At 34.7% G+C, this 16746-nt stretch overlaps 1 protein-coding gene across 3 annotated transcripts in view; it reads left to right on the top strand.

The window, feature by feature from the left end:
* The window catches only part of CSMD3 (CUB and Sushi multiple domains 3), a 1308014-nt gene that overhangs the window by 1114318 nt on the left and 176950 nt on the right, over positions 1–16746 (top strand). For 2 of the 3 annotated variants that reach the window (XM_065902670.1, XM_065902669.1), the window contains 2 exons: positions 14874–14987; positions 15481–15576. The exons of the other annotated variant lie outside the window; for it this stretch is intronic. In XM_065902670.1, the coding sequence (XP_065758742.1) occupies positions 14874–14987; positions 15481–15576 (210 nt within the window). The remainder of the gene's footprint in view (positions 1–14873; positions 14988–15480; positions 15577–16746) is intronic. 3 annotated transcript variants of the gene reach the window in all.

Raw genomic sequence — 16746 nt, 5'->3', positions numbered from 1 at the left:
GAAACAATAAATAAGACCATTTCTCCACTAGTACAGCTCATTTTGTTTCTTGAACAATGCATGTTAGGTAGATTTATTTCTATAATTCTGCAATGCTCCATTATATGTGTATTTATTCCCTGTGGAAGTTTAAGGGACTAAAAGGATATTCATATAATCTGATGATTTGGACTAAATCACATATAAATTATCTTTTAAAACTGATAGTCTATCATTCTTCTTTGTTTCCATTATTTAGTTCAGTTCAGTTCAGTCACTCAGTCATGTCTGACTCTTGCGACCCCATGAAACACAGCACACCAGACTTTCCTGTCTATCACCAATTGACGCAGTTTACCCAAACCCATGTCCATCGAGTCAGTGATGCCATTCAACCATCTCATCCTCTGTCGTCCTCTTCTCCTCCTGCCGTCAATCTTCCCCAGCATCAGGGTCTTTTCAAATGCGTCAGCTCTTCACACAAGGTGGCCAAAGTATTGGAGTTGTTTCCATTATTATTACTATTATTATCTGCTAAGTATCACATTTGACAAAGATTAGAAAAAATGAGTGGTTAATTCCTTTATTTATAAAGCAGTATATTGACTTTAAATTTTGAAAGGAGATTTAAAGTTCAAAAGTTATGATGTACAATTTTGTATGTTTGTGTTAATGTTATTGCGTGTATTAAACACCCTTTGGACAAGAGGTTTTACATATCAATTTTCACAAAAATCCTTTGGAGTGGATATTATTTTGCAGAATAGGAAAAGATTCCAAATGGTTTAGTAATGTGTGAAGATCACAAAATAGTAAATATCAAAGATGGTCAAACCTAGGTTTCAGTTCAGTTCAATCGCTCAGTCATGTCCTATTCTTTGTGACCCCATGAACCACAGCACGCCAGGCCTCATTATCCATCACCAACTCCCGGAGTTCACACAAACCCATGTCCATCGTGTCAGTGATGCCATCCAACCATCTCATCCTCTGTCATCCCCTTTTCCTCCTCCCCTCAATCTTCCCCAGCATCAGGGTCTTTTCAAACGTGTCAGCTCTTCACATCAGGTGGCCAAAGTATTGGACTTTCAGCTTCAACATCAGTCCTTCCAATGAACACCCAGGACTGATCTCCTTTAGGATGGACTGGTTGGATCTCCTTGCAGTCCAAGAGACTCTCAAGAGTCTTCTCCAACACCACAGTTCAAAACCATCAATTCTTCGGCACTCAGCTTTCTTTACAGTCCAACTCATCCATACATAACCACTGGAAAAACCATACATAACCACTGGAAAAACCATCCATACATAACCACTGGAAAAACCATAACCTTGACTAGATGGACCTTTGCTGGCAAATTAATGTCTCTGCTTTTTAATATGCTGTCTAGGTTGGTCATAACTTTCCTTCCAAGGAGTGAGCGCCTTTTAATTTCATGGCTGCAGTCACCATCTGCACTGATTTTGGAGCCCAGAAAAATAAAGTCAGCCACTGTTTCCACTGTTGGCCCGTGTATTGGCCATGAAGTGATGGGACGGATGCCATGATCTTAGTTTTCTGAATGTTGAGCTTTAAGCCAATGTTTTCACTCTCCCATTTCACTTTCATCAAGAGGCTCTTTAGTTCTTCTTCACTTTCTGCCATAAGGGTGGTGTCATCTGCATATCTGAGGTTATTGATATTTCTCACGGCATTCTTGATTCCAGCTTATGCTTCATCCAGCCCAGCTTTTCTCATGATGTACTCTGCATATAAGTTAAATAAGCAAGGGTGACGATATATAGCCTTGACGTACTCCTTTTCCTATTGGAAACCAGTCTGTTGTTCCATGTCCAGTTCTAACTGTTGCTTCCTGACCTGCATACAGGTTTCTCAAGAGGCAGGTCAGGTAGTCTGTTATTCCCATCTCTTTCAGAATTTTCCACAGTTTATTTGTGATCCACACAGTCGAAGACTCTGGCATAGTCAATAAAACAGAAATAGATGTTTTCCTGGAGCTCTCTTGCTCTTTTGATGATTCAGTGGATGTTGGCAATTTGATCTCTGGTTCCCCTGCCTTTTTTAAAACCAGCTTGAGCATCTGGAAGTTCATGGTTCAGGTATTGCTGAAGCCTCTCTCAGAGAATTTTAAGCATTACTTTACTAGCGTGTGAGATGAGTGCAATGGTGTGGTAGTTTGAGCATTCTTTGGCATTACCTCTTTTTGGAGTTGGAATGAAAACTGACCTTTTCCAGTCCTGTGGTCACTGCTGAGTTTTCCAAATTTGCTGGCATATTGAGTACGGCAATTTCATAGCATTGTCTTTCAGGATTTGAAACAGGTCAACTGATATTCCATCACCTCCACTAGCTTTGTTCATAGTGATGCTTCCTAAGGCCTACCTAATTTCACATTCCAGGATGTCTGGCTCTAGGTGAATGACCACACCATCATGATTATCTGGACCATGAAGATTTTTGTACAGTTCTTCTGTATATTCTTGCTACCTCTTCTTAATATCTTCTGCTTCTGTTAGGTCCATACCATTTCTGTCCTTTACTGAGCCCATCTTTGCATGAAATGTTCCCTTGGTATCTCTAATTTTCTTGAAGAGATCTCTAGTCTTTCCCATTCTATTATTTTCTTCTATTTCTTTGCATTGATTGCTGAGGAAGGCTTTCTTATCTCTCCTGGCTATTCTTTGGAACTCTGATTTCAGATGGGAATATTTTTCCTTTTCTCCTTTGCTTTTGGCTTCTCTTCTTTTCACAGCTATTTGTAAGTCCTCCTCAGACAGCCATTTTGCTTTTTTGCATTTCTTTTTCTTGGGGATGGTCTTGATTCCTGTCTCCTGTACAATGTCACGAACCCCCATCAATAGTTCATCAGGCACTCTGTCTATCAGATCTAGTCCTTTAAATCTATTTCTCACTTCCACTGTATAGTCATAAGGGATTTGATTTAGATCATACCTGAATGGTCTAGTGGTTTTTTCCATTTCTTCAATTTTGATCTGAATTTGGCTATAAGGAGTTCATGATCCAAGCCTCAGTCAGCTCCCGGTCTTGTTGTTGCTAACTATATAGAGCTTCTCCATCTTTGGCTGCAAAGAATATAATCAATTGTATTTCAGTGTTGGGCATCTGGTGATGTCCATGTGTAGAGTCTTCTCTTGTTTTGTTGGAAGTGGGTGTTTGCTATGACCAGTGCATTCTATTGGCAGAGCTCTATTAATCAGCCTTTACCCTGCTTCATTCTGTAATCCAAGGTGAAATTTGCCTGTTACTCCAGGTGTTTCTTGACATCCTACTTTTCCATTCCAGTCCCCTATAATGAAAAGGACATCTTTTTTAGTTGTTAGTTCTAGAAAGTCTTATAGGTCTTCATAGAACTGTTCAACTTCAGCTTCTTCAGCGTTACTATTTGGGGCAGACTTGGATTACCGTGATACTGAATGTTTTGTTTGGAAACGAACAGACATCATTCTGTTGTTTTTGAGATTGTATCAAAGTATTGCATTTGGGACTCTTTTGTTGACTATGGTGGCTACTCCATTTCTTCTCAGGGATTCCTGCCCACAGTAGTAGATATAATGGTCATCTGAGTTAAATTCACCCATTCTGGTTCATCTTAGTTCGCTGATTCCTAGAATATTGACATTCACTCTTGCCATCTCCTGTTTGACCACTTCCAATTTGCCTTGATTCATGGACCTAACATTCCAAGTTCCTATGCAGTATTGCTGTTTACAGCATCGAACCTTGCTTCTATCACCAGTCCCATTCACAACTAGATGTTGTTTTTGCTTTGGCTTCATCCCTTCATTCTTTCTGGAGTTATTTCTCCACTGATCTCCAGTAGCATATTGAGCACCTACAGACCTGGGGAGTTCATCTTTCGATGTCCTATATTTTTGCCTTTTCATACTGTTCATGGGGTTCTCAAGGCAAGAATACTGAAGTGGTTTGCCATTCCCTTCTCCAGTGGACCACATTCTATCAGACCTCCCCACCATGACCCCTCCATCTTGGGTGGTCCCACAGAGCACGGCTTAGTTTCATTGAGTTAGGCAAGGCTGTGGTCCATGTGATCAGATTGGCTAGTTGTCTGTGATCATAGTTTCAGTCTGTCTGCCCTCTGATCCTCTCTCTCAGTGCCTACCATCTTACTTGGGTTCCACTTACCTTGGAAGTGCAGTCTCTCTTCAGGGCTACTCCAGTGAAGCGCAGCCACTGCTCCTTACCTCAGACTCGGGGTAGCTCCTGTCCTCTGCTGCCCCTGACCTCCTGCCCGGGTTAGCTCCTCTGGACCACGCTAGTCTCAGCGGCCGTGCTGGTGCGCCCTTGCAGCCGCCGCGCTGGTGCGCCGTTGATCTAGGTTTACAAGACACAAATCTCAGGGTCTTTATGACTAATATTTTATTTTGTAATGATTATGAGTACAAAAGGCACTTATTAGATTCTGCTACTCCTTGAAATCTATCCCTAAAAAGTATTGATTCTACAGAACATAAAACTTATTTATTAAGAAAACATTTTATATAAATTATATAAGCGATATATATCTTTTAGACAATAGAAATGTACTGCTCTATTATTAATGATAGTAAATAATTGGCCATTTAGGACAAATGCATTTATATTAATGTACTATAAAATACCTTCTCTATTTTTCTCAAAATAATCCTGGAAAGTAATTATTTTTTCTTTTTAGTTCAGAATCTTTATCATGCATTTTAATTGTCAGATTTTGTTGTAGTAGGGTTTCCTCAATGACTTTTAGCACTGCTTGTTCACTGGTAAACTCCAGATTCTAAAGGGTAGTGATTAAGACAGGTTCAAGACAGATTTTTATTCAGTGAAGTCAAATCTTAGCTCCTTCTCTTGCTGGCTTTGTATTTTTTTGATAGTTGTCTTACCTTATTTAAGCATCCATTTTTTTCCATATTTATAATGGAGATAATAGTGCTAACTTAAAAGTCGTTTTGAACATCAGTCTACCTGATATGTATAAAGAACTTAGCACAGATCTTTACATACAGCAAGAATTCAACAAAAGTTAGTAGGTTAATATTATACTTTTTGCTTTTCTTAAATATAGTATCTGTTCAGTTGGTTAATAAATGAGTATATCAGATATTCTATTTTCTAAATTTCTAGCACTAGCAAATTCTCTTCCTTTAATTGGACATTTCTAATGGGCTCTGGTTCAGGAAAATAAGTCTTAGAACATGGTAGGATTCTATCTATTTTAAGAGTAAATACACTTGGATATCCCTGTCATGAATATGTACAAGCATGACTCTCAAGATGGTAAGGCAAGAGTCCAAATTAAAAAAGATTATTAGTGATGATTTTTTGGAAAACCTGAGACACTCCTTTAAAATGATATTTAATGATGTATGCCCCCCCATTTGTCATTCTAAAAGATGGAAATTCTGTGGATTAAATATACCTTAAGCAGTGAAATTTAGGGAATTCAGGTGTTCAGGGTGCTTTGCCTGCAGAAAAAGCATGGTACATGTAGGAGGCAATATGCAGAATATGGTTAAAGAATTCATTAAAGGAAAGATTTTGAACCCAGGCTTAATGATGGATTCTTTGTGAAAGTTCTAGATATAAAACAGGAAAAGCTTCTCTTTTTGAAATGGCACTTAGGTCGGTCAAGACCTATGTCCACACATCAGCCCTCTTACCTCTAGAGCTGTCCTCTAAGCAGAGAAAGCTGCTTGCTTTAGCAATTTCATACAATTAAAAACTCTCAGCAAAAACTAGATGACAGTAAAATTTTAATCAATTGAGTTTTGTCCTATTTTTATTCTCCCTGCCTCCAAAAGATTCATGTTTTTCCATGAATATATGGCAATAAAATTAAGATAGAGGTCAGCCGACTCATTGGACAAGTTCCTAATGCTGAGAAAGATTGAGGGCAGAAGGAGAAGAGGATGAGATGGCAGATGGCATCACCGATGCAATGGACATGAACTTGGGCAAACTTTGGGAGATGGTGAGGGACAGGGAGGCCTGCATGCTGCAGTCCATGGAGTCACAAAAAGTTGGACATGACTGGGCAACTAAACAACAACAACAACAGAGATTTTTTACATTAAAAGACTTTAGTGACATATCAACCAAAGGAAATCTATAAATTTTGTTTGGATCCTTTTGTGACAAATGCAACTGCAAGAGCAGTTTGTTTGTTTTTTTCTTTTTTCTCATCCTCCCTTTGGAGAAAATTGGGGAAATGGAATCAAGAAATTGTTATTAGGTAATAGAGATTATTTGTATTTTTGTTAGATATAGTAATTACATTGTTTATTTAAGGTTATCTGTTAACGATAAATACTGGAGTTTTCATCGAAAAAGTTATGATATCGGATGTTTTTTAAAGTATTCTCAGTTTGGAAATACAAGACAAGGTGTAAAAGAAAACAAATGAAGCAAAATTGGCATGTGAATTAGTGTTGAAACAGATAATGAGTTTGTGCATGCTAATAAGTTGCTTCAGTCGTGTCTGACTGTGTCTGATCCTGTGGACTGTAGCCTGCCAGGATCCTCTGTCCATGGGATTCTCTAGGCAAGAATACTGGAGTGGGTTGTCATTTCCTTCAATTATTTTTTTACTGTCTCTACTTTGTATATGTTTGGAAGCAATTCCTCAAATTTATAGTCCATGTGAGAATATTTTCATGACCTAAATCTCTCTAGCATAGTTGGGATTTGGCAGACATAATCTGCCAAATGTGTAGAAAAATATCTTAAGCTTAATTAAAGAAAAACACTAATCCAAATTGAAAGTGAGGCAAAAGGAAGAGTTAATAGAGTTTTCCAACACTTGAAACTTTTAATTTTGCTTTTCTGTTTTAATACTTTTAAACATACAGTAGAATTGCTTATTGTGTTTTTCTATTTTCATTGTTCTTTAAGCATCGAATTAATTTTCAGCTAATGGGAAATGTTACAACTGCAGAATTGAAAATAAGCTACTGGCTTGCAGTTGAATGGTTATTTGCTTCTGGAACAATTAAATAAAATTGAACTATATTTGTTACAAGAGTGTTTTTTACAATGCCTATATATTTAAAATATATGTCAAATAGGCAGTTTTGAAATTTTGTTTGTAAGCAGATGGTCACATTATTGACAGAAAGCCAGTTTTAAAGAAGCCTGAAATAGATATTACAGATTATTCAGTAAAACTCACTTATGAGTTGACAGAGTAACACACAAGAAATTGCTACAGGAAAATAAAGTAGGACTTCATTTACTGCTATGAGTTTGAAGCAGGACTAGATTTCTGCACCATGTAACTACTGGATAATTGGGTGCTATGGTGACACAATGAATTTCTTTTTTAAATGCCATGTTTTATTTTCTAATTATTACAAAGTAGCAATAATATTTTGTTATATTTATTTTCAGAGCCAGAATGATTTCATTGTTCTCTGTGAGCTGATAACCTAGAACTTAGAAATTGTTTGCTCTAGTTTGAGAAAACTCAGGAAGATAGAGAAGGACAGGGAAGCCTGGCATGCTACAGTCCAAGGTGTTGCAAAGTGTCAGACACAACTGAGTGACTGAGCAGCAAAGGCAGGGTTGGCCCCAACATCCAGGATGGAGTCAAGCTTCTGTGTGGATATTTCAATAGCCTGTAGATAATTGGTATATTGTTCCCTTGACTCACCTTAACTAAAATACTGTATTCATATAAAGTGCCTCATTGTGAATTCAGTTTAATAGTATTATGCAATTAAAAATAAAATCAAAAAGAGTATGTGGAATCTCACTATTATGTGAAAATGTTAAACTTCCCAAAATACTGATGAGACTCTCACTTATTATGTCGATTAATGCAACTTCTACCAAACATTTCTAGTGATAGATGATGTTCTAGAAATAAGTAGCACTGATTTTATTTGGCACTGATTTTAAAAATTCTGCTTTTTGGTATTTTGAAAGTAAATTGTCATATATTTAACATATCTATCTATATATTTTTTTTAATAAAATTGAAGTTTTAATTGGATACCTTGTGCTTAATCTTTAAGTGAGACAGCTTTTGAAATCATGAGGTATTCAAGTAGTAGTATAATGATCTCCAAAATGCAACCTTGAAGCTACTTACACAAATCATTTCACAGCCAGAGCATAGAGAGCAAAGAGTTCTGTGTGTGCTTGTGTGACTGACTCTGCGACCCCATAGACTAAGAGTTCTTTACATGTTATTAATTTTAAAAGGAAGTCTTTTGCTTGCATGGATAGTTCTACACTAGAATTTTGAAATATTCATATAAGATGAAAGTATGAGACAAAGGTCATATAAAGTTAGACAAACTTTTTGATATCTTATGTCACCAACAGTTATTTTTTTTTTATGCTTTTGCCCATAATCAAGTCTAAACACATCTTTGGTTTGAATCTTCTTTATTTCTGCCCTGTTCATAGTGTGGGTGTATATGTGTGTTTCTTTCTGTGCTGTTTTGATGACTAAAGTGCAAGCTGAGCAAAATAGAGGGTGAATTATTAAAAATTCGTAATGAAGCGACCAATCAGCTGAGTGCCTAATATTATCAAAATGAATTCTAAAATACAGAAAAATGTGTAGATTTTGCCAAAAGAGTACCAGTCATATTGAGAATCATGTTGAGGTCTAATAGGAATATGTATGTTTCTAAGGTTTCTATTCTTTTCTCCACCCAGACTCCCTTCTGTGTGAAACTATTTCTTTTGTGATGGAATTTCAATGCCGTTGAAATAAAATAGCATGGACTTAAGGTGAATGGAGTAAAAAAAAACAAAAGATGATTGCTCTCACCTTGCAGCCCTTTTCTTAGCCCTTACAGAAAGCTGCTAATTACATTTTCATATTTCACCCAAAAGTATAGAATGCAAAATCAAGTAGTTAGAGAAGTAATTCAAAAGACAAATGTACCTTGATTTAAATAGCTGTGATATTCTTCTGACTCAATCAGTTCAATCATTCATTCTAAATATGCATGTATGAAAAAGAGAATTAGAAAAGATATTATATTTAACATCAAAGGTCAATTAAATTTTGCCTGTCAGTAAACTTTTCGATTGAATTAGTAGCAATATATTTTAAAAAGAAACTGAGTTATTAGTAACAGTAACATATTTACCACTATATTTCAGGCATTGTTCAGTCTGTTTTACAAGTATCAATTTATGTAATATTCACATCCTAATAGTTTAGGAACTTGTATTCCTATTTTATAGATGATGATACAATTGAGGCATGGAAAAGTGAAGTGACTTCTTTGTGTGGCTTGTCCTAGAATCAATCCTTGAGAGTCTAATTCCAGAACCAGAATCCCTAACTTCATTAGACAGTTTACTGAAATGCCCTTATTGAGGCATTTCAGACCAATAGATTGTTTATTTGAAAACATTAGTCCTTCTAAATCTGCTAAGTTGCAGATGCTAACGGTCTTTAAGCAGCTTTATCCATTCTGTCAAGGAGCAAAGATGCTGTGTCTTTTTAGTACCTTGGCATCATAATTAATAAGGCACTACCCATCTGACCACTAGAACTACCACTGCCCAGAAAGACCTACTAACTCACCTTCTACCGAATTAGAACCCTTATACCTCAAAGCAAGTATGAATCAGACCTGAATTTATCACAACCTCTTAGACATGTTAACTATCCACCCGCTTTTCCTGAAGTGCTTGGATCGGCTCCCTTTAGTCCTGGCTCAGTCTCACTCTGAGTTTTTCCCTTCTTACACTAGCAATACATTGGAATGCTCTGTGACTCTTCCCTTATGAGAGAATAACACATTTGGCAAAACAAAATAAACCCTTCTTTATTTGAATGAACTCAGCATTCATTTTTTAACTCAGTAACTCCAGTCCTGATACTGAATAACAGTAACCATGTCCATGATTGTTTATTATCCTCATGTAAAGTTAATTAATTGCTAAATCAGTGGGTCTCTGTACAGTGTTATTTTGATGGCTCAAAAATGAAAACTAACATCCAAGAGTTTCTGACTTGCTTAAGCAATGGTGGAACATTCAGTAATATTCCAGAGTAGAGTTTAGTGGGAAAAGGAACTTTGCCTTCTTTATTCCATTTTTTCTTATTTTAACAAATGTACACCATTCTGGGCACTAAATTATGTAGTGTACTATGCCATACCCTAAACACTCACTGTACTGTTTTTCACAATGTTTTAAGAGAGACTGTTGGTCTGGGCAGAATATTCTAATAGTTAAGCCATACAAAGGCCCAGGAGTTTCTCTCTGCAATCCCAATGAGGCCTCTGACATTATTTATTGGCCTACATTTGAAATGATTAAATTAAGTAGAGTAGACAAAGTCCTGAAAGTTAAATGAACATGATTAAAGGAGTAAGGATTGGGCAGAATTCGGTAAAAATAGGAAACAAATGATCTTTGAAAGTTTAGTGAGCACTTAAACCGTGTAAACCTTCTCAGTAAATAGAATCCTGCTTGTCTGTCTTGGTTGAATATGATACTGTAAAAATTAAATGTCAAGTAAACCTTGTTTCATATACAAACAAGAATAGATAGACAAAATGTCTGGTTTCCTTTTGAGTTTATTTTCTCGTGGGAGAGCAAATGAATGAACTCGGACAAAATTTTGAAGTTGAGGTAAGAATGCTAGCCAACATCATCTAAGATACAGGTTTTCTCTATTTAAGTCATTTAAATGGACTATTTAAGTGATTTTTAAAAATCCAAATTATGGATTTCTTTAAAATACAGTCTGGGACTCTGACTCAAATGTTGCCCATTATAAGTTGCTAGTAGAGGACTTGCTTTGAAGAATAGATTAAATGATTAGCATATCAAAGATCTGTGTGGGAAGACATACCCAAAGTAACTTTGTTGGTTTATAGTTAATTTAATTGGTTAATTTAACACCTTATCATACATCAATTAAAGATAAGGAGCCACCTAAATGACCAAAAATATAATTAATGAGGCCTGAAAGGAGGGACCCTTTCTGCATCTATCTCTCTTTAACCCCAGCACTTAGTTCCTGGTACATCATAGAAATAGAATCAATAAATATTAGATAAATTAATAAACTGTATTCTAGGGTAAAATATATGGAAATTAAGAGGCTCAGAAATAGTTTCAGGTGTAATAATAGGCTATTTGCATTGGCTTCTTTGTAGCTATTTTTACATGTTTATTTCTGCCTTACGAAACTGAACTGAACTGAAGCTTCCTTGTCTTCCTTTATCTAGCTTGCAATAATATATAAAATATTATAAAAATGGATTTATAACAAAAGAGTAAAAGATATTTTTTATCATTTATTATGCATAAAGAAGGAAAAATTCCTTTAAAATGGTGTTTCCTTTAAGAAAGTGCTTAGTGTTTATAACCTACTCTAATAGCTTGAGAGCAAAATGCTTTATATCTACATGAAATCCCCAGAGGTAGAGAAAGAAGAGCTCGGAGCTGAGATGCAAAGAATTCTGTTTCTCTGTTGGAAACTAAGACAAAGAAGAGGGTTGCTAATCATTCCAGAATGCATGGTCAGTCCAGACTTTTGGGGTTATTTGTAGCCTTAGGGGGGAAAGAGGGTCATTTAGCTATTAAGCTGAGGTATGAGATGCTAGACCAGTGTTAAAAAATATTTCTTTTTAACAGCATTAATCATGACTCCCATACAAACCTAAAATAAACATGTTAAATGTTGTATTTAAGTCATTAATTAATGAGGGACCTAGTAAAATGTTACAACAGTTCAAGAAAGAATTCAAATAACAAAATAGGTTGATGAATTGATAGAGAGACATTAATAGAATACTGGAATTAATTTACAAGCTTGCAAAATTGGTCTGTCCATTGGATAATAAAAATCCTTTGCATTATACCACAGTCCCCATAAACACAGGTAACACAGAATGATGTGCTAGAAAATGTCTCGTTTACCAAAAAACAACATCCAGTTACCTTTTGGTCCACTTTAAAATCTTTCACATTTTCCTTTCTGCTTTAGTCTGAACTATGCAAAGAGTGAAGGAAGAAAGTGAAAGTGTTAATTTCTCACTCTTGTCCAACTCTTTGCTATCCTATAGACTATAGCCCGCCAGGCTGCTCTGTCCTTGGTATTCTCTAGGCAAGAATACTAAAGTGGGTTGCCATTTCCTTCCCCAAGGGAATCTCTCCAACCCAGGGATCAAACCCAGGTCTCCCACATTGCCAACAGATTCTTTACTATCTGACCCACCAGGGAAGTCGTTGCAAAGGGTACAGTTGGCTATTCAGAACATTTTAGAATCAAAGGATCTACTGCTATCTTAACATATGAAAACTAAGTAAATTTAGATATTTAGAGGCTGAATGAGTAGACAAACAGAGGGGAAGCCATTTAATTCTTGATACTTTTGACTGAGAAGGGGAGATTTGGTTCAGAATTGTAATGCATCAGTTTGGTAAGCCAGTAGTCAACCTGAGACTATGTAGGAAATCAGATCACTATGCAGCTGCTCTTGAGTTTTCATATACAAAACACTTACTCAACATGTACCTTAAAATTTCACTTTCATATAATGATTCAGTACCCTCTCAAAGCTTTTGCCTAGTAAAAACTTTTTAATTTAAGATTTCCATTGACCATATTACTGCAGAGTAAGGTTGCAGTTCAAGAGAAGTAGCTTACTGATTGCTTAATAGAGAAAGATTCAAAAAAAAAGAAAGATTCAACACTCAACTCTCTCATCTCCTACCCATCTCAATTTCTCCCCAATCTCATCAGAGAATTACAATAACTACAGACTAATACCCCTCAAAAGAGTAGTTTTCTTTACTTAATATGATATAAGTATGTCATATTACTGACTATGTCATTAAAAGCCATAGTCTCAAGATACTCAATTTATAGGTGACACAAAACTATAGTCTACTGTAAAGAAGTAATAATTGAGAATAAGAAGCTTACAAAGAGGAAAAAAGAGGGAGTATTTTTTTTCCCTTTTTCCTTAGAAAAGGATCTTGGATCACTGTGTATGTTAGTTGTTTTATATGTTATTTGTAAATGTAGTGGTTTGCCTGGAAATTTGGATTATTTGAGATATTTAGACGAGATCAGACCTGTTCAGGGTAGCATAGCCATCGACTATTTGAGATATTTAGGAAGACAGAGCTATTTTGGAGACAGAGATAAAGTATGTTGCATTTTGACATTTTCCCCTAATGACCCCCGTAAACATACAGAGAAAGAATGTTATCTGCCAAGAGTCTTGCACACAACCTACTTGACTTAGCAAAGTTCTGATGATTAGACTACCTTGATTTTGATGGGGTAAGGAGTCGGGGGGCACTTGGAAAGACAGTGGCAACATCTGCATTTTAACAGAAAGTTTTCAAGACACATTTGAAATTAGATCATTCAAACATCAATCTAAACAAATGCAAAAACAGAAAACAAAAACTTTCTTAATATTTTTAGGAGTATTTTTGAAATAGTTTTGGATTTGGTAGACTCAAATATGAATTTTTAAAAAAGATCTGAACTGAAATTTTTTCATAAGAGTTGTAAACCATTAAAATAATTGGCTATATGTATGTGATTTGATAGAAACATAAATTTATTTTCATGACATCAAAATAGTGTTTTAAGGAGGATCACTTTTGAAATTCAGCCCTCTACGGTTCAGGAATTATCCTATGGTAACAACAATCAATCTGTGCTTATTTTATTTTACCCCACAAAGAACTGGACTGAGATCACCAGCTTATTTTAGAAGGCCAAAAATAAATAAATGTAACTTTGTTTACAGTATCATGGGTGTGGGTTCATATGCAAAACTCAGTATGTTTCAAATGAATAAACCTGTATTCATATGACCACTGTAGGATAACCATAACCTCGATTTCAGGGGTAAAATATGAAGAACTTTAAATATTTGTTCGATGTAAGTTTAATTACAACATATGATTTTGAATTTATAAAAGCTGCCTTGCTTTTGCATTATTAAATGTTAAAAAAAATCATACTCTTTTAGACCCCACAATTTTTCTATTCAATGAAATGTTTTAAGGATGAATTTTATTACCTATTTCACTTTTTTAAAACATAAAACACTAGTTGATTTCTTCTCTGTAATAGGTTCCTTCTTTTAACTTATAGTTTGAGTAGTTTCTGCATGTAAAGTTAATATATTATTAAAGGAAAACTACAAAATGAAGTTAAAAGGAGGCATATATAAAACTATTGGTAAGTGTGTCAGATCTGTACTTACCATGAAAAAGCAATAATTTGGTAAAATTGTATATCTTAATTAAAATTAAAATATCTTAATTTCTTAGAAATGATAAATAATATGTCCTTATTTTAGCAGAAGAATAACAATAAATGTTTAGGGATCATTTTCAATTCAAAATGTGGATTAAACACTGTACCTTAGAAGTATCTTGCTATATTTTTCTAAACACTATTTTTATAATGGATAAACATTTTAAAAGCAACCTAAACTGAATCCCCTAAACTAAAACTTTGTCTATGTCATCTAAAAGAGGGGAAAAAAATTAGAAAAAGAGAAGAGAGTCACAAAGTGAAAATAAACTACCTATAGAAACATTAAAAAGTAGTTATTATACATTATTAGTTACCAAACTTATGATTTCTGAGCTATATACCCATTTAATTTACTTTAAAAACAGTCTTCTTAACATTTTATTGCATTTAGGTCATGTTCATTACTTTTATGACCTGAAGTACGTGTGTTAGGCATATCAACCAATTGGCACACATCCTCTTTTAAAGATAAAAAAAAGAAAGATGACTATTATATTGTAATACTTTGTTCTCTCTCTCCTCCTCTTTCTATTTTTTTTTTGTTTGTTGTTTTTTGTTTTCATTTTTGGATGATTGGTGATTTGTTTGCTTCTCCTGGTTCCTGTTGATCAGTGGTGTTTGGCCAGTTTGTATTTTTCCAGACATCACTCCACGATGTTGTTGAGGTGTATGATGGGCCAACTCAGCAGTCTTCTCTGTTATCTTCCCTCTCAGGATCCCATTCAGGTATCCTTCACTAGAACTGCCGTGCATCAGTTATTGATAAAAGACTGACTTTGGTAATGTAGTGAAAGTGGAGATTTATATCATCCATATTAGAAATAAAGTAAACTGAACATAAAGTCATTACTTTTTTAAAAAAGAATAGAAACGCAACAGTAATTCAGACTCTTGATAAAAATATAACCATTTTCTGGGGTTGTAATCAAGTAAATATAGTATTTAGTCACTTTGTCCATGGTGTTTGATGTAATATTTAAAGATTCTTTACAGAATGAGGCAATATTATCAAAATGTAATAAAAGCCTTCCAGTAAAAAAAAGAAAAGGTTGCAATTGAAGCTGAACCCAAAATAATATATTGTCAGTGGTAGAATATATTAAAGTAATTTAATAGAGCATAGATTGATGTTTTCAAATGACAGTGTAAATTAGTGTAATTTGTTAGGTTTACTGAATGAAATTATTTATGATATCTTAGTGTTTGTTTTGTTGAGTAGGAGAATCACTTCCACTGAGTTCAGGTAATCAGATCACAGTTCGATTTACTTCAGTTGGACCAATAACAGCTAAGGGATTTCACTTTGTTTATCAAGGTAAGTGACCCTGTAGCATAGAAACACACTAAGGAATGTAATCAGTTTCCATGCTATGTTCAGAGTTGTTGAATGATGAGAGCCTCATAACCATATAGGACAGATAAAAGTTCTGTGCTTTAAAAAAAAATTGTTTTGCCTTTTCCCCTTCCCCATTATTAAAGCATTATTACTTTGACCAGAGTAAAAAAAAAAAAAATCTCTTGCTTCCATCATCATTCTCAAGCAAACTGCATGCTTTTCCTTGTTTTTAACATACTGTTTCAAAACATCTTTTTTTTTGACAATGCTTCGCTCTACATATTGTTTCCTTATAGTCTAGCACTCTGAGAAAGTTCAAGCTTTCTGTGCGGATGCACTTAGACGTGCCAAGGAAATCATCACTCCATTCTAAAATGGTAGCTTCTCATTCTCTTAGAATTCAGACTTTCTTCATGACTTTTGTGCAATTCAAAGTCAGTCTACATAGTTTTTTGTCACTTATAATAGACAAGCTTCCACATTATATAAAACTAAATTAAGAGCTATCATTTGAATATTTTGTTTGAATTATATATGTTCAATGTAGTTATTCTCAAATGTATCTTGAACTTCATTCCAAATAAATTTATAAGCACTTGTGATTTGATATTCTTATTAAACCCTCTTATTCTAATTATAATATTGGCTATAATATCACACAGTTTCTTTCTTAATAATAGTCCCTCTGTAACAATGCATGGTATTATGATTTTTAAAAGGCACTCTAACAAATGAAATTATTTTCACTAAGTGACATAAGAAGAATCTATCTATTTGGAATTCATCTTATCATTTTTTGGACTATTGTCAAACTCCTTAATCCCATCTGTATGTGTTTTAAAAAGAAAAAACATCCTGTTATCATTCTATCTTTAAAAATGTCACAATTGAAGAACATACCTAAAAGAAATTTCAAATTTGGTATTGTATGATTATTAAATTAAAGCTTCTATTGTTGTTAATCTGTCTGACTTCTGTTCTGCTTAGCCTGAACATAGTTATTGTCTTCATCAATAACAAACATGTTTTGAACAACTAAGTTTATGAATATGCTGTGAAATTAATCGAGTGTTGTTTTTGCTTTTTTAAAATCTGTGTTTTTAGGGAGCAAATAGTGTTAAAAAAAATTGACATTGCTTTACATAACCT

The sequence above is a fragment of the Muntiacus reevesi genome, chromosome 12, assembly GCF_963930625.1.
Source record: "Muntiacus reevesi chromosome 12, mMunRee1.1, whole genome shotgun sequence".
In the NCBI taxonomy this organism is placed as follows: Eukaryota; Metazoa; Chordata; class Mammalia; order Artiodactyla; family Cervidae; genus Muntiacus; species Muntiacus reevesi.
This window is presented reverse-complemented; position numbering and strand designations above follow the sequence as displayed.